The 26,798-nt window shown below is 34.0% G+C and overlaps 1 protein-coding gene and 1 long non-coding RNA gene across 9 annotated transcripts in view; one reads left to right on the top strand and one right to left on the bottom strand.

The window, feature by feature from the left end:
- Positions 1-26,798, top strand: part of DOCK3 (dedicator of cytokinesis 3) — a 299,241-nt gene that overhangs the window by 73,753 nt on the left and 198,690 nt on the right. For all 8 annotated transcript variants that reach the window (XM_032458413.1, XM_032458418.1, XM_032458411.1 and 5 more), the window contains exon 5: positions 611-707. In XM_032458413.1, the coding sequence (XP_032314304.1) occupies positions 611-707 (97 nt within the window). The remainder of the gene's footprint in view (positions 1-610; positions 708-26,798) is intronic.
- Positions 582-22,323, bottom strand: LOC116657140. The gene is made up of 3 exons (XR_004312159.1): positions 22,313-22,323; positions 17,635-17,639; positions 582-722 (listed from the first exon to the last, which is right to left on the bottom strand). It is a non-coding gene; the product is annotated as an uncharacterized LOC116657140 (long non-coding RNA).

Genomic DNA, 26,798 nt, shown 5'->3' with positions numbered 1-26,798 from the left:
TTTAGCACAGGGACTGGAATCATAATGGATGTTGCTTATAAGGTAGGCAGAGAGAAACCCAGTACCTTTCTGTTTCCAGGATCAGATTTCCTCTACCAGACCTAGAATTCCTCAATAGACACTAGTTTCTTAGAAAACACACCACCAGTATAAGGGAGAGCTTATAAAACTTTTTAAAACCTAATGTCTGAGTCTCCCCTGCCCAACCCATTTCCATCAGAGCATGAGCTAATTTGCATTGTTGATACATGTAAAGGACACAGATAATTTAAAATATTACTCTAAGCAAGACTTGGGTAGTGATGTGGTCTTACTTTAAAGAAAAAAGCTTAAAAACTGTCTTTAAAAGTTAAAAACTCTCTTTAAAGACAGTACTTCTAAAAGTAAAATTGTGGGTTTGTATAGAAAAACCTAAATGTTTTTACATTAATTCAGTTCAGTTATACTCTTGCAGTGTATTACTGCAAAAGAATCTTTATTCAGTTAGATGTACCTCTCTTTATATTTGCATGAGGTTAAATACGAGTTACACATGTTGAAAAGGGTAATGGATAGAATTATGGTATTTTATCAGAGATAATGTGGCTGTTTGTTGTGGCTTTGTTTCTAGGCAGTATGAAACTGTGGTTCCACTTGAAGATTCTATTGTGACTGAGGTTACATCGACTCTACAAGAATGGGCCAGTCTTTGGAAACAACTCTATGTGGTAAGTAGTAGATAACTAGTTTACCAGATCATTAAAGTTCCATTGTACTGAGCGAAAAAATTATTGTACCTATGCCGACTGCAAATTTTAAGATTTCTGAATATTTGCAGTTTTTCAAATGTATGTTTCTAATGTTTATTGAAACATAGCAGAGTTGACTTTTGTCCAACCTAAAGAGAGCACACTGTTCATATGCCTGCAGTTTCCTTTATTGTATACCAGTCAGTTTCATAACACAAGGACTATAGCTGTCTTACTCATTGCTGAATCACTAGAAGTTTTCATAAAATGTCTTTATTGAATGAATGAGCAAAATTCAGAATTACATTATAAACCTAATGGTGAGTAAGGGCCAAGAAGCTGTATCAACACTTTCTTACAGCTACTAACCTTAAAGGATATGTCATACATGATACTTTTTGCCAGATCAACAATTAATAGATTAATTAATAGATGAATAAAATCTCGGTTTATATCCTCTGGAAACTTAGAGAGTAGAGGGTGATAGGACACAAAAAATCTATACTAAAAATGAGTGACAAAGTTAACAACTTTGTAATAATTCAGTTGTACAAAGGCTCTTCTGACCATAATGGAGACAAACTAGAGATCCATAGCAGGTTACAGGAAAATATTGAAGAACTTAGGAATTAAACAACCCACTATTAAATAATCCATGTATCAAAGAGGAAGTCTTAAGAGAAATAAATATATTATAATGAATGTAAATTAAAATATAATATTAAAATCTGTGGAATGCAGCTAATGCAGTGCCACAAGGGGCATTTATTGCATTAAGTGCATCTAACAGAAAAAAGGCAGGGTGTCAAATCAGTAATTTTAGCTCCTACTTCAAGAATTTCAGTCAGATGGAGAAAGACACAGATAAATACGATATGAATATGATTTATCTTACATGTAAAATCTTAGAAAACAAAGCTCATAGATACAGATAACAGAGACAGATTGGTAATTGCCAGATGTGGGGGGGGAGTGTGGGAGAAAAGGGTGAAGGGGGTCAAAAGGTTAAAAAAAAACCACCCCATAAACCTAAGCAAGCAGAATAAAAGGAAAAAAAGAGCAGAAATTAATTAAATTAAAAATTGAAAAGCAATAGAGAAAAACCAATCAAACCAAAGCCAGTTTTTGAAGATACCAATAAAATTGATAAACATTTAGCAAAAGTCAAAAAATGAGATAAAATAGTAATTATCAATATATTAGGACTAAAGAAAGAGCTATCACTGTTGTTACCACAAACATTAAATGGGTAATAAGAGCGTAGTATAAACAACCTTATACATATAAATGACAGTTGAGATAAATAGAACAAATCCTTAATAACCACAAATTACCAAAACTCACTCAAGATAAAATAGATAATCTGAATATCCTAACAACTGTTAAAGTAATTGAATTTGTAATCAGCATCCTTCCAAAAAAGGAACGTCCAGGCACATATGGTTCCAGTGGTGAATTCTATTGGTAATCTAAAGACGAAGAACCACTACATAATATCAATGATTCAGAAAAAGCATTTGAGAAAATCCAATACTTTTATGATAAAAACTCTAAGCAGACTAGGAATAGAAGGGGACTTTCTCACCCTGATAAAGGGCATTTATAAAAACCTACTGCATACATCAAATACGTAATGTTAAAACTCTGCTTTGGGGAAAAGGTAAGGATGTCTATTCTCAACAAAGCTATTCAGCTTACTACTAGAAGATTTAACCAGTATGGTAAGGTAAGGCAAGGCAAGGAAAGAGGAGACGTATGTATTAGAATGAAGAAATAAAGCTGTTCCTGTTTGCAGACAATATGATTGGCTACGTAGGAAATCCCGGTGAAACTACAAACAAATACTAGAGTGTACAAAAGATAGTCCTGCAAATAAGTAAGTTTGCAGCTGCAGGATATCAGGTCAAAACATACACACAAACTCTCAGTCAATCATACTGCTGCATAATTGGCAGTGAACAATTAGAAACCAAATTTTAAAACACATAACATTTACAGTTGCTCAAAACTGAAACACTTGAGTATAAATCCAACAAAACATACAATTTCTGTATATTGAAAACCACAAAATGCTAATGAACAAAATCAAAGAAGACCTAAATAAATGGACAGACATGACATGTTCATGGATTGGAAGACTCATATTAAAATGCTTGTTCTGTTCCATTGATCCATATGTCTGTTTTTGTGCCAGTACCATGCTATTTTGATTACTGTAGCTCTGTAGTATTGTCTGAAGTCTGGGAGGGTTATTCCTCCAGCTTCATATAATTACTTTTTAAGTTATGTGTTACCTCTTTGGATTTGATGTTAATTCTACTGAGTTAACACAAGAGTGATTGACTTGGATAGAGTTTCGATAATTTTAAAACTGATAACTGCAGAATCAAATGACTGATTACAGTAAGGTCAAATTATACTAAAAGAAATAAACCAGTTTTGTCACTGTGAATATGAAAGGAGAAGCATTTTGGGGTATTAATTCAGTTTTGAGAAAACTTTTAAGCATGTTTGGAACAACTTGAGCATCTTAATCTGTTTTCTAACTGTAAATTTCTTAACTATAAATACAGATAAAATATTTATTATGAAAATTTAGCATCTGAAGTGAGACATGTTGTAACTATAAAATACATGTTAGAGTTCCAAGAGAGTACAAAGAAATGAATGGAAAATACTTGACATTTCTTACATGTTGAAATGATATAGAAGAACAGATCTGTGAGCTAGAGGACAAAGTAGTGAAACTCACTGCTGCAGAACAGAAAAAGGAAAAATAGTGAAGAGAAATGAGGACAGTTTAAGAGTCCTCTGGGACAACATCATGTGCACTAGTATTCTCATTATAAGGATCTCAGAAGGAGAAGAGGGAAAGTGCCTGAGAAAATATTTGAAGAGATAATAGCTGAAAACTTACCTAACCTATGAAAGAAAATAGTCACTTAAGTGCAGAAAGTACAGAGAATCCCATACAGGATGAACCCAAGGAGGGTCACAAGACACGTTGTGATTAAAAGGATAAAAATTAAAGATAAAGAGAGAATATTAAAAGCAGCAAAGGAAAAGCAACAAATAACATTCAGGGGAACTCCCAAAAGGTTATTAGCTGATTTTTTTTTTCCAGCAGAAACTACAGTCCAAAAGGTAGTGGCACAGTATATTTAAAGTGATTAAAGAGAAAAGCCTATTACCAAGAACACTCTACTCATCAAGACTCTTGTTCAGATTTGAGGGAGAAATCAAAAGCTTTACAGACAAGCGAAAGCAAAAAGAATTCAGCACTACCAAACCAGCTTTACAACAAATGTTAAAGGAACTTCTCTAGGAGAAAAAGAAAGGTCAGAACTAGAAACAAGAAAATTATAAAATGAAAAGCTCACCGGTAAAGGCAAACATACAGTAAAGTTAGGAAATCATCCACATACAAAGATAGTATTAGCGGTTAAAAGACAAGTAGTAAAATCATCTGCATCCACAATAAGTAGTTGAGGCTTACACAAAACAATTAGATATAAAATATGGTATTGAAAACAGAAACAATGAGGGGGAAGAGAGCACAAATGCAGGGTTTTAAAATGCATATGCAGTTAAGAGATCAGCAATTTAATGCAATCACACACACACACACACACACACACACATATATGTGTATATATATATATACAGAGAGAGAGAGAGACTGCTGTACAAAAACCTCACGGTTACTGCAAAGTCTGTAATAGATATACATATAAAAAAAGGAATCCAAACGTAACACTAAAAATAGTCAGATTACAAGAGAAGATAACAAAAGAAGGAAGGGGAAGAAAACCTACAAAAAAATTCAGAACAGGTAGCAAAATGGCAGTAAGAACATACATATCAGCAGTACCTTAAATGTAAACGGACTCAATGCTCCAACCAAAAGACACAGACTGGCTGAATGGATACAAAAACAAGACTCTTATATATGCTGTCTACAAAAGACTCATTTCAGATCTAGAACACATACAGACTGAGAGTTGGTGAGGGGGTGGAAATAAGTATTCTATGAAAATGGAAATCAAAAGAAAGCTGGAGTAGCAATACTTTCATCAGACAAAGTAGACTTTAAAATAATGTTACAAGAGACAAAGATCAAGGGATCAACCCAAGAATAAGGTGTAACAATTGTAAGTATATATGCACTTAACATAGGAGCATCTCAGTATATAAGGCAAATATTAACAGACATAAAAGGAGGAATTGTCAGTAACACAATAATAGTAGGTTTATATATTTGCTTACCAATTTTCCAGAGATATGAAAATACCTGAAATTGGGAGGCTGTATTGGAAAGAGGACTACTGCAAAGAATAATTTTTATGCTTTATATGCGAAGTTTGAAATTGCCATTACAGGTTTTAAATTCACTTTTTGATGAATGGAATGTTGCCTTTCTTTGCCATTTTAAAAAATCAGTGTTTCTGGTTAATTCTTTTCAGCCTGTTGTTAATATGGCAAGTGTCAAATGATTGTTTTTATTCTTTTATGCATGTAGGATGTCAGACATATAGCCAGTTGAATTCAAAACAAATGAATATAAGTCTTCTCCAAATGACTGTTTCTACTAGAAGAGAATAAAAATCTGTTATATTGCTAAAATCAGTCAGAAAAGTAAACATTCTCTGTTTTCCCTACTTAATTTCAACCCTTATATTTCTTTTCTTGATCTAACTTTACTAAGAGGCAATTAATTAACTGACTGTCCTCTGAGAATAAGTATACTTAAGAACCAGAAAGATCTAGGTCAGTAACGTCTAAAGTCTAATTTATCTGATTTTGAAACAAAAGGAAAATAATATAAATAAAAGATATTAAACTATGAGAAACAAGCCTCAACATATATGACTATAAAGATTAGTATTTTTCTGTATATAGACTTTATAAAAATCAGTAAGAAAACCAGTAAAGACACCAGTTCATAATCTGCAAAGGATCCAAACAAGCCATTCCATAGGCATTACATTAGGGAAGTAAGTATTCAGTCTTCCTAATAATCAAAGACATCCAAATTAAATCTATGAGATAAATTCTCATTAAAATTTACAGGTAAGAAAGTGGAAATTATCCTCTGCCATTGAATTTTTGCTAAAATGAACACCTCCATATTTTGCTGGTGGATATCAAGTGTTTGTTGGCACATTTGAAAAATAGTTTAGGAAAATTTAGATTCTTCTGACCGTATTAATTATAGTTCTGGGAATTTATTTTAAGATAATATTAAATATGGGAGTGTGGTGAATTGCAGTCTCATAAATTTATATTTCCATTAAAGCATTATTTGCAATGGCAAACAAATTTACTTCCTTGAATGTGCCAACTGTGGTCCGATTAAGACAGATGAGTTAGTGTTTATATCTAAAGAGTTGTTAGAAAAATTTTAATAATATGTTATATACTAAAATGAATATATACACAAATTATGTATAAAGTATAACATCATCTGTATTATAAAAACATTTTTGGAGAAAAATGAAGAATTCATCAAAATATTGAATCTTTCTGTTTTCAGAATTTTGAATTGTGAATATATATTACTTTGTTAGGAAAAATAAAGCTTTCATCAAAAAATAATGATATTGTGAAATAATACTACCAGTGTTAAGTGAATAGTATGTGTATACAAGAGCTTATGGTAAGAGATTACACTACCTAATTTGCTTTGTTGAGCTTTCATCATAGCATCAGCAAGTTATGTTACATTGTAGGGAAAGGGCTTTGGACCTGGACTCGAATTTGGGTTTTTTACTTTCTATGTCAGGCTTGTTATTAGGTCTTAGCTTCATAATACCCATTTTTAGCACAAGAGACTATTTCAAAGGCTTGTTAGAGATTAAATAAAATTGCATATAAAGCTTCAAGCATTCAATCAGTGTTAGTTGCATTATTCTGTTTTTGATATGAACTGTATGTCTCTTCTGGTATGCATAATTGATGTTTATTTTCTGATGTAGGTGATATTTAGGATGATAGGGATTTTGTCACTTAAGAAGTGTTTATGCATAGAGAAATAAATAGACTCAATGAAGTGGACTTCATTTATATAATGGAGCTTTTGGATAAGAGTACATATATACTCAAGCCAGGATAGAAAAACCCTCATCCCTCTGAGGCAGTTAAAACTGTAATCTCTCCATCCAGTAAGCTTATTTTGATGTGAAAAGGATTATCTGAGAATCATGATTTGTGGAAAACAGTGACATCATTACTCATTCCTGTCAAAACCAACATTGTCAAATTTTAGATAGATATTTATGCTACAAGTACTTTTTTTTTTAACTAAAAGCACATTAGAAGTCACATAGAGAAGACACCTTTCTCCTTTTGCCAAGATACCAATTGAGGCCAGTTATTAATAAAGCTGGAAAAAAATTTATTACCAATTATGCTTATTCTTCATTTTCAGAATTATCTAAATGAGAAAAAGAATTTTCCAACAACTAAGATGTCTTCCTCAAAAAAGTATGAGTTGTTTACATTTTCCATGATAGGGTTTAATATCCAATTATAGGGTCTATTAAGATGACACTATAAACTAGATAGAAAAGACACGTGTATTTGCATTAATTTTGGCCTATGAATTTTCCCTCATGTGTATAACTGAAATATTTTATAATTGTAGCTAAGTAGTTTTAATCATTTATTTGTACTATTTTAGGGTAACATAGTATTAGAAATTTTGCTTTTCTATTAAAAATTCACCTTTGAGTGGATATCTATGATGAAGTTTACCCTGTAGTTTACTTTTTTCCTTTGTGATGGAGTATAACAGTGCAGCAATGTTTTCATGTTATAGGAAGATACTAGAACATAGTTACTGAAGATGATATACTTTATAACAGTTCTACTATTGCTATAAAAGTTGAAAAAAATTTTAGGAATCCTAAAAATGAACAATTTTTAGATTTTACTAGAAATAAGGCACAGTTCTCCAAATTCTGATGAATATAGTGTCTTTGTAATCTTTGGAAGATTAAGTCTGTAAATGGAAGGCAGAATGTCATATTGAGACCCCACCTAAAGAGCAGAAGATACAAAATTTACTTTTATGTTTGTCTAAAGAATATTGATTTGTCAAATATTAAGAACATATGTGCTTACATCATCAGATGTTTAGGGTACATATAAGAGGAATTCAGCAGAGGGACATATAGTGGCTAAGTGCATGGGCTCTGGAGAGAGATTTCCTGAGTTCAGATTCTGATGTCACAACTTGCTAGTGGCATAATTTTGTGCCGATTAGCTTCCTCTTAGGAGATAATAATGGTGTCTGCCTCCTAGGGTTACCATGTTGTTTAAATGATATAAAAAGGTTGGAACAGTACCTGACACATTTTAAGTGCTTGGTTGAATGCTTGCTTACTTATTTCATTTTTGTTGTTATTTAATAAGAATGATATTTACTATTGTAGGAGTCTGTTCCTGAAGCAAGTCCTGTAGTTGCTTTAGTCCTATATTTTTTCAAATACATTCTAGCCCCATATCTCACCCTACCCTAAAAATTTCAATCTTTAGAACTGGCAAGCTCTTTTTCTTGCTGCATTTAAAAATATATTTTGTATATAACAAAATGATAAAGGGTTTCTCTCAAAATATGTTGTAAATCAGTATTTTAATAATTGAAGGCTTTTTTTAAAAAAATGATAATTTTTAGTGTGTTCTTTTTAATAGGTTTAAAATCTAAAAGAATATTTTGACAGACACACTGTGGCTATCCAGTAGCCAGATTCCTTTTCTTCCTTGTTAAGAGTCAGAACTGTTTAGGTTGGTGTCGTGTACAGCAAAAGTATCCATCTTCCCAGACTCCTTTGAAGCTAGGGGATGCTATGCAGTGTATTTCTGGCCATAAATTATACGCAGAAGTTTCTACAGGAATTTCTGGATAAGCCATTGCTTTTCTTCTAATAAATGACTTACTGTATTGGCATATTACTAAGAGATGACAATTATGTTAAAAAAATACCTTCTAAGGATTACAGAGCACAGAGATGGAAGATATTTAAGGTATTGCTGACATTGTAGAATCACCATAGAATCCCTAGACTGTTTACTTCTGAAATTTTTGTTATGTGAAAAAGTCTTTTATCTTGTCAAATCTTTTAATCATGTTTGTTAAATGCAGCCAAACACAACCCTAGTTGACTAATGAGATGTCATTGAAAGAATAATGAATTTACTCATTGAATGACTGATTCCTACTAATTTTAATTTAATGATTTTATTTGTTTTCCTCTAAAATGAGGGGCTTGCCTTCACTGTATCCAGTGAAATGGAAAGAAATTGATTTTTAAGTTTTTACACAAAATGCATGTTTTAAAATGTACTTTTTCTTTCAAATTGAAATTTCAATCATTTGATCTTTTTAATCCTATATGGCTTTAATACCAAAAATTCTGTAGAGTCCATGAAGACATAATAACTATAGAAAAGATAACCTTAAGTAGTTGATACCATTTCTCTTTATTTTTTTTCTGACTCTTTTTTCTTTTTATTTGCTGTTATTCATATTCACTTGTTTTAATCCTGATTTTGTTTTGTTTTGTTTTTAATTTGTGCTGATGTTCTTTGGACCTCTAACTGTAGGAATTTTTTAAAGGGTTAAAACATTTTTCAGAGAGGATTTGCACTTTATTTTGCCAGGTTCTTGGGATATTACTTTCCTGGAAATGTATTAAAATTTAGATTGAGGTTCCTTAGGCAATAGTCATAGTGTGAATTTTCTCCTCAGACCTATGCAAGTCCTCATTTGCAGTTAGTATTCCTTTTTGCTCCTCACCCCATCCAAAGCCAAAGCTGAGATGGATACCTAGTCTCAATATCTCTCTGTGCTTGGTAGGATTTTTTTTTCCCTCCTAACTCATTCACTAAGGATACCTGACCTGCCTTCTAGAATTCTAGCCTTCCCCCTTACCTCCACCCTAGCTCTTACCTCCCACCTAGCTCTGGCCTAAGATAGTTGGCTAAAGTCCAGGGATTGGTAGGTGCCCACAGGGCAAGTGCAGATTCCATGACAAATTCTCCTTGTTATGATGTTATAGTAGTTTATGGCCTTACTTTCCTAACCACTCAGCCATATATTAAATGTTTTATTTTCATTTTAATGTTATCTACCGTCTATAGATTTTATTTTATATGAAGGGGTTATCTCTGATTTGTGATATTTCTCCATTTTGTTCTATGCTCTTGAAAGCTTGTTTCTTTTTTAAAACAATTCTCTTCAAGGGTCCTCTTCTCTTGACTAAAAAAAAGGTAATTTATTGATGGTCTACTGTGGACTCAATACTGTTTATACATTTCTAACCATTTTGTATTCAGAGCAGTCTTTTGAGATGGCATTGATATTCTCACTTCATACTCTGGTGAAAAGTGAGGGAGTGACTAAGGTGACTTGATAATATGCTGTTTCCCTCTTCCTCTCTCATGGACCAGATTTTACTGGATAGGAGTTGGCGGGTGAACAAATCTTTTTGCTTCAAACCTTGCCTCCAACCAGATCCTAGAAAAATTCACCATACTGCTACATTGACTAATCTTTACCTTTCCATATTTGGCTTCATGTGAGTTCACAAATCAAAAATGAGTATCTTTCCCCTGTATGAATTCTTAATAGACTACATAATGGCGTTTCTTTAAACCCATTAAGAGTCAATATCAGGAAAAAAACTAATATTAATATCATGATCTGGCAAGTATTTGGTCCTGATCTATGTCAGTACAACAGTGGATGTAAAAGATTATTTAAAGATGTATGATTTTGTCTGATTTGCTTTTAGAGCTTTTCCTTCATATTGGGATCACTAAGACTGTTTTGGTTAATGGTTGTCCATAATTTTAGCAAGGATCTTTTAAACTATTGTCCTGGTTTAAAATAATCTTGAAAAAGAATACTGTTCATGAAAACTGTGAGAGGAGATTATGCAGTCCTAAAATTAGGCTAAAAAATGATACCTGGGACCTCATTACTGCTATGATGCCATAATGCATTTGGGTTTCATTTTACTTACCCTTGGATACCATTATGAACTGTGGTAGCTGTATTACAATGTTCATTTCCAATATTCTGTAAAAATAAATTTTCAGTGAGGAACGGCATCCTCCTGTTTAAAGGTAATTGGGATTGAGTTATTAGGCTTCTTTCAAACACACTTTTGATAGAAATGCATTTAATATTTCAGGCAAAGAGTGACAGATTGGCTGGGGAGCTGGAGTTCTTTCAGAGGCATCCCCAGCGGAGTTGCATGTCCTTTTACATTTACAATGTGCAGAGCACTAGGCCAGCAAATTATACCCAAGGACACTGTTTCAGGGAGACATTATCAGCTCTAAGGCTTGCTTTGTAAATCTGAGTTACGACAGCAGCATATTTTAAAAGCATAAAGTGTTATAATGTTTTCCTAATTTCTGGAAAATTTTGTTTTTACCTAACATAAACTGAAAGTGATTGTTTCAGATACGAAAGTTTCTAAAACTGTGGATCAAAAATATGCCGGAACATAGCAGTATTTAGAGATGGTTCAAAAGTATATAATTTCTTCCCCAAAAGAATAAGCAAGGGGCCAAGAAAATTTAGTATTATTCATGGAAAAGAGTATTTCTAAGAGAGCAGACATTTGCTTTTGTCAAAATTCTCTCCTAAATAAGAGCCCATTTTTCAGAAACTTGCTTTTAGAAGCTACATATATTTTCTTGCTTAATAAATCTACTTAATAATTTTTTCTTACATAAAGTTTTAATAATGTTTCCAAAATTGGCCAGCTTCTTTTTGCTTCCAGGTCACAACTTTCATCCAGGAGAATCTACCTCACTGGCTTCCATGACAAGTCATAATGGTCAAGTACAATACCAATTTAATTGCATTAGTAATTGGTAGAGGTGGAGGGTACATGGATTTTGGCATTATACAGCTAGGCCTGAATCCCAGCTTCCCAAGTTTTTCGCTTTGTGGCTTAGTGCAAGTTCTTTAAACACTCTTGAGTCTCAGTTTTCTCATCTGTAAAATTGAGACAAGAGCAAGCACAGAGGGTATCAGGAAGATAAGCAAAATAAATAACAGTATATGAGGGCCCTTTGCAGAGTATCTGCATATAGGAGGTGCTGAAGGTTGATCTAACTTAAGTGATTTTCTTAAAATTTTTGCTAATTGCTTGTGAAACTCTTTTTCCTCAGATGTCACAGTTCCTAAACCATCCTCTGGCTTCCTTATCCCTAACTAGATATTTTTAGAGTTGATACATTGTCATTAAATTGTTTCTTTGAAGCTTGATTGATCTTTCTTTGACAAAATATTCTTTTGAAGTTAAGATGACTCACTTTGTAGTATAAAGAAAGAGACCTTAGTCTTAAAATCTAATTTTAAAAATTCAGATTTCTTTCTGTTTAGAAAAAGACAGTATTTGATTTCCAAAATGTCCACAAGAATGCCTAGTTAACATACCAAATTGCCAAAAAACAAAAAAGTGGAGAAGGCATTATAGTATCCTGAAATTGGACATACCAGAGCTTATGTCCTTGCTGGTTTCCAGGAGAACTCATTTCATAGAAACAGGAAAGGATCATTCCCTGAATGACTAGAAATTTTGATTTCTTGAATGTTTAGAAAGCTCTAGAAAATTCATTGAATATAATATGCATGGAGGCAAACTCTCAAAGAATTTATTTCCTAAGAGAGACAATAAATATAAATCTATAAGCAAGTATACACATACAATAGATAGTCTCTTCCTGGAATATTTTTGGAAGAATGAGAGAGGTAATACACTCAAGTTTGTTTAGCTGTCTTTTTATTCTTTAGGGCTAATCTCACATTTTACCTCCTCAAGGAGGCTTGTCCTCATCACCCAATCTAAAGAGCCCTCATCTGTTTCTTCTTATTTTATTTATTGTTTCTTGTTGGCTGTATGTTACTCTGTGTTTGTGTATTTATTATCTGTCTTTACCACTAGACTTTTAGATCCACCATGGCAAGGGGCCAGGATTTTTCTTGTTTAATCTTGATATCTAGTACTTAACACTGTGCCTTTGCATCAGGCTGGATCCATTCAGGATGAAGAAACCACAGTAATTGGAATGGAGAAAGTGTAATGTATGTCTTGTTTGGATAAATGTCTGTTTAGGTCTTCTTATTTTTTGATTGGATTTTTTTTTTTTTTTGTTACTGAGTTGTATGAGGGTCAGTCGCATTACTTGCAAATATTTTCTCAGTCCGTAGGTAGTCTTGTTTTGTTTAAGGTTTCCTTTCCTGTGCAAAAGCTTGTGAGTTGAATTAGGTCCACTTCTTTATTTTTGTTTTTATTCCTTTTGCCTTGGGAGACTGATTGCTATGATTTTTGTCAGACAATGTTTTTGCCTGTGTTCTCTTCCAAGAGTTTTATTGTGTTATGTCTTATTTTTAAGTCTTTAAGCCATTTTGAGTTTATTTCTGTGTGTGATGTGAGGAAGTGTTTTAACTTCATTGATTTACATGTGGCTGTCCAGCTTTCCCACTAACACTTGCTGAGGAAACTGTCTTTTCTCCTTTGTATATTCTTGCCTCCTTTGTCAAAGATGAATCAACTGTATAGGTGTGTAGGTTTATTTCTTCTTCATTGATCTTTGTTTTTGTGCCAGTACCACACTGTTTTGATTACTATAGCTTTATAGTATTGTCTGAAGTCTGGGAGGGTTATGCCTCCAGCTTTGTTCTTTTTCCTCAGGATTGCTTTGGCAATTCTGGGTCTTTTGTGGTTCTATATAAATTTTAGGATTATTTGTTCTAGTTCTGTGGAAAATGTCCTGGGTAATTTGATAGGGATCACATTAAATCTGTAGATTGCTTTGGGTAGTATGGTCATTTTAACAATATTAATTCTTCCAATCCAAGAGCATGGGATCTCTTTTCCATTTCTTTAACACGTTATTCATCCACTGTGGATTGGGTCCCCCTTGAGGAAACACAACCGTCACACAGATTTGGGTGATGTGACAATCAGTGTTTAAATGATCATTAATTTTCTCTATCAGTATTTTATAGTTCTCAGCATATAAGTCTTTCACCTCTTTGGTCAGGTTTATTCGTAAGCATTTTATTTTTGGGGATGCAATTTTAAAAGGAATTTAAGAAATTTTCCTTTTCTGATATTTCGTCATTAGTGTAAAGAAATGCAATAGATTTCTGCATGTTAATCTTGTATCCTGCTACCTTGCTGAATTGTTTGTCAGCTCTAGTAGTTTTTGTGTGGAGCCTTTAGGGTTTCTATGTATAGTATCATGTTATCTGAATATAGTGACAATTTTACCTCTTCCCTTCCAATCCAAAAATGATTTCTTGTCTGATTGCTATGGCTAGGATTTCCAATATGATGTTGAATAGAAGTGGTCACCACCACCGAGACAAGAAGCAGACATCCTTGTTGTGGTCCAGATTTTAGCAAGAAGGCTTTGAACTTTTCATCATCGAGTATTATGTTGACTGTGGGTTTGTCATAAATAGTTTTCATTATGTTGAGGTATGTTCTCTCTGTATCCACTTTGGTAAGAGTTTTTATCATGAGGGGTGTTGAATTTATCAAATGTTTTTTCTGCATCTATTGAGAGGATCATGTGGGTTTTATCCTTTTGCTGATGTGGTGTATCACGTTGATTTTTTCATGTATGTTGAACTATCCTTGTGACACTGGGATGAATCCAACTTGATCATGGTGTATGATTTTTTTTGTATGTTGTTTATATATATCTTCTTTGCAGAAATGTCTGTTTAGATCCTTTGCCCATTTTTAATAGGATTATTTTTGCTATTGAGTTGTTTGAGTTCTTTATATTTTTTGATATTAACCCCTTATTGGATTCATGATTTGCAGATATTTTCTTCAGCTTAGTAGATTGCATTTTATTTTTGTTGATGGTTTCTTTAGCTGAGCAAAAACAAGCTTTTTAGGTTGATGTAGTCTCGCTTGTTTATTTTTTCTTTTTTTGCCTTTTCTTTTGGAGTCAGATCCAAAAATTCAGTGCCAAAATCTGTGTCAAATAGCTTGCTGCATATGTTTTCTTAACAGGAGTTTTATGGTTTCAAGTCTTACATGAAAGTCTAATCCACTTGAGGTAATTTTTGTTTGGCATAGTGGTCTGGTTTCATTCTTTTGCCTATGGCTGTCCAGTTTTTCCAAAACCATTTATTCAAGAGACTGTTCTTTCCCCATTGTATGCTTTTGGCTTTGTCAGAAATTAATTGACCATCTATGTGTGGGTTCATTTCTGGCCTCTCTCTTCTATTCCGTTGATCTATGTCTGTTTTTATACTAATATGATACTGTTTTTATTAATACAGCTTTGTAGTATAGTTGGAAATCAAGAAGCATGATACCTCCAGCTTTGTTCTTTCTCAAAATTGCTTTGGCTTTTCAGATTCTTTTGTGGTTCCATACACATTTTAGAATTATTTTTTCTAGTTCTGTGAAAAGTGAATTTGATAGGGATTATATTGAACCCACAGATTGTCTTGGGTAGAATGGACATTATAACACAATGTTAATTCTTCCAGTCCCTGAGTACAGAATATCTTTCCATTTGTTTGTGTCTTCTTCACTTTCTTTTGTCAGTGTCGTGTAGTTTTCAGTATAAAAGTCTCTCACCTTCTTGGTTAAATTTATTCCTATTTTGTTTCTTTTGATAAAACTAAATGGGGTTATTTTCTTAATTTCTGATAGTTCATTATTAGTGTATAGAAAACAAAGAAAGTCTAGCTAATGGCTTGTCTGTTTTTATGTTTTCAAAAAACTCTTAGTTTCATTGATTTTTTTTTTTTTTTTGACTCTGGGTCATTTATTACTGATTTAATTTTGTTATTTTTTCCTACTAACTTTATGCTTAGTTTGGCATCTGGGACACTTTTGCCTTCCGCCCCTGTGCTGATGAGTCCTGGAGGATAGCCAGTTAAGGACTTTCTTTTTCCTGCATCTTGTGAGAACCCTGAATGAAAGGCCCCCTGGCCACCAGAGACAGAAGATCAAGGTGTACATTCTCTGGCTGGTAGCCGCAGAAACCAGGGTACCAGGTGTGTGCACACACTTTTCCCAGGTAGATACCAGTGACCTGGAGTGGAGCAGAGGGAGAGTGCAAAAATGGCAGGTGCCAGCCTTCTCGATCCCTGGGGAAGGATTGCATTCTGTCCCTAGATTTTTCTAAGTTAGGAGCCTGACTCTCAGGCTACAGCTTTTAAGATATGCAAATGAGCCTAGGGAAAGACTGGGAGATAGACATTTGTGTTTGTTCCCTCTGTACTGAGCCCAAAGGCAGAACGGGGTGGGGGTGGGAGGGAAATAGCCACAGCAAGTTCTTGGGAGGCTGTTAAGAATTGTTTTTTTCAGATGTTTGCTATAGTGGGTAAGTCTTGTGGATGCAAGCCCTGTTGGCTTTCAGAGCTAGATGTTTTGGGGCCCCATCTCTCAGATGGAAGTTTTAAAAGGTGGAGTGCCAAATGTGCAGTCCAAACCCTTTATTTCTCAGAGAGGAGTAAAGAGTTGTGAATTTCCTCTCAGATTTGTCTCATTGTGCTATGGTTTGGGTTTATGTGTCTGGGACTTTCCTTCCCCTTTCAACGTGGACTTTTTCTCATGTGTAAGAGTCATTCAGCTAATTTCTGGGTTATTTTCTGAGGAAATTGTTCTGTGTGTAGCTATAGATTCAGTGCATCCTTGGAGGTGAGTTTAGGAGCCTCCTCTGTTGCCATCTTTTACCAGAACCCTTGCACTTCTGGTAAAATATCATACCAGAGTTTATGATATGCCTCTTACCCTTCAGGATTTTATATTTTAAATGAAAGAGAAAGTAAATATAAACCTCAGAGGAAGATAGTTTAACAAATAGGTTTTTGGCCAGATTATTTACTGTGATTTTTCATTTGTTTTTTGTTTCACCTACTTTTCTTTTCCTGCAGATTGCCTGTGTATGTTTTGATTGATTTGGAAGGAAAAACATCTTCAATTATTTGTTTAGTTTGCTTCAAAAATCATGTCACTGCCACTGTGGAAGTTCCTGTGATATTAAATGTGGATAGATACAGATGATCTTTATTGACATGTAGATATAGATGTAGATATATATCTGTTGTGTATTTCTTAAAGAAGATGAATTTGTTATAAATGAATTAATCAATCCTCATACTACTCCTAAGAGAGCTGGTTAATTTCTGTTTTTAGTGGCAAGGGAGCTGACATGTAGAGAAGTTAAATTACTTGACCATGTTATTTGCAGAGGTGGAAATAGAATTTTGAGTTTATGACTCATCTTATAACATAAAGACCAAACTGTACTTTTGGAAAATACATTTCTACTTTTTGCATTCTAATAAAAATGATTTTTACATTCTAATAAGAGCACCTAGATTCTAGTCCTGGATAATATTTAATCCCTTTGACCTATATTCTGAAAAATAGCCCCTGCTGTGATGAACAAGCCTCAAACCACTCTTTCACGTAGCTCCTTGAAAGTAAATGTTACTACCTTTGACTTTATAGATTAGCAAGTTGAGTTTAGGTTAGAAATGTTTTCAGATTCTTGCCTTCAGATGTATGAAACCATGTTTTTGAATGGTCTTTAAAAAAAGCATTCTGTGTCTATCTTATGGAATCATTCCTTTTCCTAAAGAAGAATTTAATTATTTAAAGATATTTCTATTTGATAAATATATAGAAAATTTTTAGAAAGTTTAGTAGTATAACTTACGCTTTCTGATTTGCCTGTGGATAATTATTGCACCACCGATCTGGGTATGTTACATGAGTAGATCTTATGGAATAAATAGTTCCGTACAATGTATATGGCTGCCAGTGACACTTGACATGTGTATGTGCAAAACTCATACCTTCCCATTAGGCTTAAGGAAGGTTTTACTGGCTTAACTAGTAATGACGTTTCCTATTAAGTTATCGGTTACTCATAGTCACTGATTAATCATGCCTGCTATTAGCTTGATTTCTTTGGTGCTCTAAGTAAACTATAATAAAGTTATAATAGATAATAGATAACTAATCCATTAATGTTAGACTGTGCTATGGTGATAGACTGATTTCAAGGTATTTTCACTAGGTTTTCAGTTAAAAGGACTTTTTAAGAATTTTTTATATCTATTTTATTTAATGCCACCTCCTTTCAGACAAGTTTTATTGACAATACTCTGTATTAACAGAAGAAAAAACTGAGTTTCAAAGAGGTAAAGTGCCTGATTCACAGTCATTTGGCTGGTAAATGATGGAGAGGAGTCTTTAGCCTTACAGACTACATATAACCTCTGTCTCATCACAGACCAATGCCAGAAGTCAGGCCCAGCTGGTAAAAGCTGCATGATGTAAAGTACCAGTGGCATGATGTGCTTGAGATTTTGAAGCAGGAAGAGGTCACTTCTGATAGAAGAGCAGTGTGGTGTAGGGGGATTTCTGGAAGACTCCCAAGTACACGTTAGCATTAAGATGGGTCCTAGAGGGTGGATGGATGGGAGGTCAGCAGGTAGAACTGAGCTATTCTCGCTGCTTCTGTTTACTGATTACAAAATCCAGGTAAATATGGCAGTAGGTTGATTTGAAGTAGTTTTTATACAATATGATCACGTTAGTGGATTTTATTAGTTGCCAAAAAGACCAAAATGAACAGTAAATTTGGGGACAATGAGCAAAAATGGTACTTATTATCAAGTTGGTTGGTAAATAATTCAAGTTCAGACATTCTAGGTTGAATGTTTATAAATAATTGGACAACATAAAGGTCAAGGCTAATTGTTGATGTTTATTTTTTGAAACTGTTCAACAAATATTCTAAAGCTGAGGTAAGGGAAAAATCTTTGTTTTCCCATTGCCTGGTGCACAGTAGGCACTGGTAAATAAATGAATGTTGAATTACTGATAAAATCTTATGCCTTTCTTAATTCACACTATGAGGTCACATTCTTTGATAGTTTTTTGATTGAACTTTCCTTCTTTAAAATTTGGGAACCAGTAGTAATCTCCTTGCTTATGGAACCATCTACAGATATGAGTATACACATAAATACAAATAGGCGTAAATACATATACATTTTAAAATCCTCAGCGACAGTAGCTTTATAGCTCAAAATCATTGTTAATGGCTGTATAATATTAAATATTACATCATGTGACTGCACTGTAATTTGTTCAACTATTCTTCTGTTGTTGGTTATTTACTTGATTTTCTATTATTTACAACTTTGACTAATACTGCAGTAAACGTATATATTTGGTGTGTATTATCTTTGCTCCTTAATTTAAGTTTTTAGTTTTTTCTTTTGAGCATTAGGAGTTGGAGGCCATATCACTGAGCAGTTAGTTCTGACTGTCTTGCTTACTCAGTGTTGTTGCTGTTTTAAATGTGGGGACCATTCAGTCTTACTTAGGATGCCTTAGTTTGAAAAACAGTTGTCATTTGGTCCACACTAGTTCAGAGGATACCTACTATCTATCATTTAGAAATGGGTAAGAAAAAAGCACAGATCAAAGGAATAATGAAGCCAGGAAAAACAAAAGTAAATATATTTTTGAACAGGTGATGGTAATGTTAAGTTTATGTATAGCAAAAATTTCCAAGAGAGAATATAGATCAAATGAGGATCTTTTTCAAGTTTTTAACTCAAAGTTAAAAGATAAGGAAAAAATGTTAAAAGACTGAGAAGGAAGGTAAGCAGAAACCATGCATAGTCAGTTTCTGAGGGAGATTTTCCACAGCCACTTGTGATTAGGGTCTGCTAATTACACAAACTGTGCATGATACATGGCAGAGAATCTTGGGGTTAGCATTCTCTGTGAATCCCAGGAATGAGGCTTGTAATATGAGAGTTTAGGAACAGATGAAATAGGAAAATGCTACATGAAGCAGAGAGACGCAGTGGTTCTAAGTTGGGGGAATTGCTTGCTGGGATGTTTCATAACTTAAAGCTGAAAGAAAGATTTGCACCACTGGCTGAACTTTGAAACCCTAGATACTTGTTTGCTAACAGAATGTCAGAGAATTTTGGTTTACTGTTTACATAACATCGTTTGTGGCTTCTCACCCATCTTTGAATTATTTGGATCAAGGGACTGCTTCTTTTGATATAAACAAATAAAGTTGTGTTCTGAGAGCTAGGGAGATAGACTTGAAAGACATTTACAATATAGCATTTTTTCCAACATGACCAAGGGGCCATCAGATGTTGACTTTGTTACAGTTCCGTTGTGTTGGGGTTTCTCCAGTTTGAGAACGCTAAACTCTAAAGGTTATGCAGTCTTTGCTCTGATCTTTTTTTGCTAATGATGAGGATACTTCTCCTAAGCAGTGTCAGGGCCATCAGGTAATTTTCTAACTCAGCCACAACTTTAATGTTAATTGTATCACTCCAGACGTAAGTTTCTTCACCGAGATCTCTGAGCACAACTTAGGAATGATTTTCCCCACCTTTTCTTGAATAAAGTTATTATGCCCAAAAGAGTTGGACACAGCAGTTCAGAAATGGTGCTTGGCGGTCTTTAAGTATAATTCATTGTTTGAAATTGGCCACTTAAATCCTCAACATGAGGGAATAATTGTGAATCTGTTGGAGTGAGTATGCTGACTGTGTGACCAGGTGGCAGCAGCAGACAGGGTATCTTGCCACAGTAACCTAGCAGGGTGCACAGTGGAGGTGACTATTGTCAGAAGCTCTGCTCGTCAAGCATGTCAGGATCTGCAGGAGCTGCTCCTCTCTCCTGATTAACGTTATGATAGGCTTGGGTTTGTTTTGTGTCTTTGCATCAGATAAATATATTTCCTTTCTTGTATGATTTAATATTTTTATTTGTAATTTTTTTTTCTTAAATTTACCTTGGTTATCCAGGATCTCATGTATATATGGAACCTGAGCTTTGCATATATAACAGTATTGGAAAGAACATAGATTTAGGAGTTAAGTATGCCTGGGTTCAAAACCTATATTTAGGCCACTCATACTCTGTGACTTTGATGTAGGTGTATAATTTCTGTGAGTCTCAGTCTCCCAGCCTACAAAATAATGAAGACAAAACCTTTCTGGTGGGTTGCTGTACAGATTACATTGTTTATCTAAAGCACCCAATACAATGATGGGCAATCAATGGTAGCAGTTGCTGTTATCCTTACTTCTAGCTCTAAATGGTGACTGATGTGTAAGCGCTGTTGTCTCTCCCTGCCCTCTGAGGATGAGGGCACTTGTGTTGCTAATTATCATTTCAAATCAGTATTTAATCATTCCTGGGACTTTCCCTTCACCCACAGTTCAAGCTGCTCTGATTGTGACTGTCACTTTTTACTGAGGACCACCGCTTCTTATTTCCTATGCATCACTTTTTAAACGCTGGTTAGTTCATCAGCCACTGTTTCATTTGTATTTCAAAATTTGTTAAATCACCTGACTTTGCAACATTCTGATGATATACCAAATCTATCTGAACTTCAAATTGCCTTTTAAAGAAGATGTTTTAGGGGGAAGTATGTGAGAATAGGAAAAAATTTTATTGGAGAGCAACTCCAATAAAAAATAAGAAACTTCACTATCCATGGACTACCTGTTTGAAGATTTTATTGGTGAGTACAGATACTTTAAGAACCACAGATTGTCAAATCTAGATTCCCTGTGTCTTCAGCGTAATTGCCGGTATATAATTAGATCTTTTCTCTTTACCTTGTGAGTCACAGAATTGGGTTTAATTCATTTTGGCTATTTATGATACGAGATTGGATAAAAATAAGTGCCTAGTATTTAATTTTGTGAAATACAGGTTAAATTTCAGTAACGATTATACCACTACATATTTGGTTGGAATGTTGCAACTTGAACGCTTGGCATCCCTTTTTCCATTGTATTTTCACTACATCCCAGAAGTTAGGCAGGAAAAATTGCTTTTCCCTTATCCCTTTGTTTTATAGATAAGGAAACTGAGGATTAGAGAATTGGTGTATCATAACCAAACTGAAGAAGATAGATTTGGTTTAGCTGAGTAGGCAAAATGGGAGTAGAATTTAGGTATCCTACTTTAACTCCAAGTTTTCCATTCTAAGAGATTTAGACTCGGTTAAATTGAACAAATTTATAGTACTTGTTAACCATTAATTATAAAGATATTAAAATGAAAAAGTTGGTGTTTTATATTATTCAGCTTTTCATTGTAATATCTGGATAATGCTAATACACATAAAATTTGTAATATTATACTGAGCCCTTTTCTTTAATATCTGTAAATTTATTTCAAGTGTTTAAAATTTGAAGAAAATTTTGATCTATGATATTGCAAATAAATAGCAACTGTTTATAGAAACAAGCAGAAAGGAAATAATTTGTAGCTAGATATTGATATTGAAATTAATTTGGTTTCAAATTGATATTTAATATAAAATAACTTAAAAAAAACCCTTACATTTAGGCCATAAAACAGCCATAAAAAAGAATGAAATTTTTCCATTTGCAGCAACATGAATGGACTTGGAGGGCATTATGCTCAGTGAAATAAGTCAGAGAAGAGAAAGACAAATACTGTGTGATACCACTTATATGTGGAATCTAAAAAATACAAAAAATTAGCGAGAATAACAAAAAAGAAGCAGACTCACAGATAAAGAGAACAAACTGGTGGCTCCCAGTGAGGAGGTGGGAGAGTGAGAGGTACAAACTATTGGGCATAAGATAGGCTACAAGGATATACTGTACAACGTGCGGAATATAGCCAGTATTTTGTGATAACTGTAAATGGAATGTAACCTTTAAAAAGTGTATAAAAGTAAAAGTAAAATAAACACATACCCCTGACATTTAATGAGCATTAAGTTTCATTTCCTCTTACTCTCTCAGCCTTCATGATCTAGAATTACCTAGTTGGAGTTTCAAATCTTGGATATTCTTAGGACTGCCTTGCTCTGAAAATTACTCTGCTAATCTGTCAGAACCAAATGCTGGGACACTTTTCCACTGGGTGTTACTACTGTAAAAACAAAGTGCCAGTCTTTTTTTGTCTCCTCATGCCGAGCATTTACATAACCACGCATTGTTAAAGTAGAACAATATATTTCAGGGAGGGATTTTTCTTTTCTTTTTTTTTTTTTTTAAGACAAATAGCATTTCTGTTCACTAGGTCTGTGGCACTCAGGTATTTTAAGGAATGCTTACATGTTGAACACCAGCCAGAATACTAGAATACATCAGATGGATACTTCCAGGTTTACATCTAGAAACCTGTCTGATGTGTGACAGATTGTTTGTATTATTCTCTAGATGTCTTTATTAAATTTTAAATATTTACATTAAAACATATAACTGAGCAGTGTATTAGAATAATTCTGGTTCTCTTTATTTGTTCATTGACTTTGCTCAGTTAATTTAGAAAGAGGGGTTCTTAAATTAGTTAAATTACCTAAAGCCAAATTATCCATTCCATAATTCCCTCCCTTTATTCTCTTTTTGTCTGTTTGAAAGCTTATTTGCAATTTAGCAGGGTTTTTTTGTTTTTGTTCTCATTTTATGGCCTTTTAGGTTTTGGTTTTTTCCCCCTGTATATTCCTCTTCTCTCTCCTGCCCTGCAGACATCATATATTCTCTCAACTGTAGCAATTCTTCCTTTGATATCTTTCAGCTTCTCTTTCTATCCAGTCCCTCTCCTGTCATCTGGAAATTCATCCTCTTTAACGAGATTTAGTTTGTTTCCTCCTCCAAACTGTTCATGTCACTCTTCTTTTACTAGGTTATTCTTCTACTCATAAGCTCTCCTTGACTTAGTTGTATTCTGCAGGAAGAATAGCTGAATTCTCTTCTCCGTATACACTACCTCTGCTCACTCAGTGTCGTGGTTTCACAAAAATGATTATTACCAAAGTGTAGTAACTAGATCGCTTCACTAAACAGCAGTTTCCTATTTCCAACTGTCTATTGGCTTGTTAGTCGTATCCGCTCAGATGTACTGCAGTTGGCTCAAGGCCAACATGTCCATTCCAGCCTCTGTGCTCTCTCATCTTTTATGTGTCATCAGGCTCTTGTGAGGATGAACTGGGATAATACATATGTAAGTCCTGGATAATTATGATTCAGGGTGCACTTGTGAAAGGGTATATGATCAATAGTGGGCAGTGCTAAGTATAACACAAGTTTGAAATTTATATTCTCATCAACAGTAAGTCATTCACTCAATCATTCATTCAACAATATTGAATGCTTTCGATGTTCAGTACATTACAGTATATGCCCCATATTTGCTGGGGATTCAGCAGTTAACAGAAAAGATAAGATCCCTGTCCTTTTGGAGCTTACTTTCTAGTGTAGGAAAGCAGATAATGAACAAACAGAAATGAATTAAATATATTCTGAGATACAGGGTATTTCACATTTCTGACTTATATCAAATCAGTAGGAAGTTATGGAGTTGGTGTTGCATTGCTATTTTAAAGGCAGTGTGAAAGAAGGTCTTCCAGATAGGGTGACTTCTGAAAGAGAGTTGAAGTAGGTGAGAAAATGAATCATGGTAATTTCTGGAAAGTGGTATTGTCAGATGAGTAACAAGTTCAAAGGCTCTGAGTTAGGAACACATTGGTTTTTTTCCAGGAACAAAGATGAGGTCATTGTATGTGTGGCTGTAGGGAACTGACAGGGGAGAGAGTTGTAAATGAAGTAAGAGCTACTTTAGACTTTGTATATCTTATTTATCTGAAGATTAAATGAAATGAAAGTCAGTGAGTATTTAGACAGAATATGGTTCTTTTCTTCCAAAGACAGTGCAAGCATTACATGACATAATTTATTCTCTTACCCATCTTGGTTCATTCCTTGGTCTTATTACACTTCTGATCTGTTCACTATGTTGTGTATGAAATGGCCTCACAATTTTAATAGAAAGGAACTAGAATTTTTGAAATGTTCTCCTATCCTCATTTCTTATGGGGAAAAAACTCAAGCATAATCTTGCTTAGTCCATAGTATATAACTACTAGAAGTCATTGAAATCATTTATCTAACAAGAAGCATGTCTTTACAACAAAAGACTTCAAGATATATTTTATGAAAGTTATGATGATTTATGATATATACTTGAGTGAAGCTTCCTCTGCTGGTATCTAAAAAGCTGTTACTTAGTTTCCTAATTGTGATATTAAAGTGACTTGAAAGACACTTTTCCCATACGGGTGAATCTTGTACTGTGACATTCTTTTGTGAGGTTTTATCTCTCACTTCCTAGTTTCCATGGAGACTTAGAATAATACATGCCATGGGACACAGCTATATTCTTAGATAGATGTAGAGAGTATCCAGTTTACTCTGAAGAGCAAGAAAGACTGACAATACTTTTTTTTCCCCGAGCTCAAATAATCCACGTATGGTATCAATATTTAAACCAAATGATTATACAAAGTCATCTGGCTTGCAGGACAATACTGTTACTATGCAAGGAGACAATGAGATCCAGTGAAATCTGTAGCTCAGAGAACACTGCTAACACCCAGGGTGAGCCTGTTCACTTGCTCAAGCATACTCTTTTCCCCCCTCCTTCTCCTCCTCCCTTTCTCTCATATGTATAGGAGATACATATATAGTATCTTACATCTATATATCTAAAATCCTGTTCTTCCTTGTACATGCTCTGATTCTTTCTAGTTCTACCTGATTCTTTTCAGTCACTGACTTAAGCAATCATATACATATATATATATATATATATATTCCTCCCTTTATATAATAACTTTATAAATTAATCTCAATTTTAAATGCAGTTGTCAAACTTGCTTTAAATTACATTGTTAAATTTTCTTTTAAAAAATGTGATATGTACCATTACTATATTATATGCAAGTCTTGAGTTTCTTTTATCAACACGTCTAAAGATATCCATAAGCTTTGTGCTTCTGTGACTGTCTTTATATTTCTCTCATTCTACTTACTAACAGTAGTGTGACAGGGTGGAGTGTTCTTCATCTCTCCCATTGTGGTAGTCATTGCGTCTATTTTAGTTTATGAACTTAGACATGAAACAAAATTTCAGCAAATTGAATCCAGCTATATAAGAAGGATAATACATCATGACCAAGTGTTGTTTATTTCAGAAGTAAAAACCTGGTTTAACTTTTAAAAATCAGGGTAGACTTCTGCATCTGCCCAAGATGAAGTAACTGGGACTATACATACCCTCCGACTTGAACAACAAAACACAGACAAAATATATAAAACAATGTCTTTAAAGAAATTGGATATCAGGCAACAAAAGGATAAGATAGTGCTCCTTGAGAGACGGGATATAAAGTGAGCTTTAAGATTACCTACGCTTATTGCCTGAAAGTTTCCACATTGCATCACAGGGAGATGGAATTCAGGTGGACCCTTATGTAAACTATGACTCTGGATAATAATTATGTGTAAATGTAGGTCATCGGTTATAACAGATGTACCACTGTGGTGGGGGACTTTATAATGGGGAGATTGCGTGTGTTGGGGCAGAGGGTATATGGGAAATGTCTGTGTCTTCATCTTAATTTTGCTGTGAACATAAAACTTACTTTTTTAAGTCTTTATTTTAAAAAACTGCAAGCATGGAGAAATAATCTAAAGTAAACCCCAATTATATTACATCCATTCATTCCTCCTTATCATAAACCCTTTTAATCATGTTTGTCTGAGTTTGTCTGTGACACATATCCCCAAATGACTAATTCCATATTCAACTGTGAAGATGTATCTTGCTGCTATAAATGCCATGTGCAATATGCAGATGTGACATATTCACATGCGCGCGCGCACACCCCCCCACTCTATCCCAACCCAATTACACAGTGATATGATCTTAGTATAGTCTGTCTTAGGCTGATTCCCATTCTTACTAGAGTATCTTTTGAAATTTCCTAATGAGCCTTATTATAGTTTGAGTTGTCTTTCTGAGTGTTTTAAATAATCATATTCTTTTGGATTTTCTCTGTTGAAAAATCTATATTTTCTCTTCCTGCCTTACATTAGACATGTTTCATATTTTGAAAGAATAGCATTAAAATATTTTTGATAGACATTAAATTATGTAGCTTGAATACAATATACATTTATGTAGAACT

Source organism: Camelus ferus, chromosome 17 (assembly GCF_009834535.1).
Source record: "Camelus ferus isolate YT-003-E chromosome 17, BCGSAC_Cfer_1.0, whole genome shotgun sequence".
NCBI lineage: Eukaryota > Metazoa > Chordata > Mammalia > Artiodactyla > Camelidae > Camelus > Camelus ferus.
The sequence above is the reverse complement of the archived record's forward strand: the minus strand, read 5'-3'. Positions and strand labels throughout refer to the sequence as shown.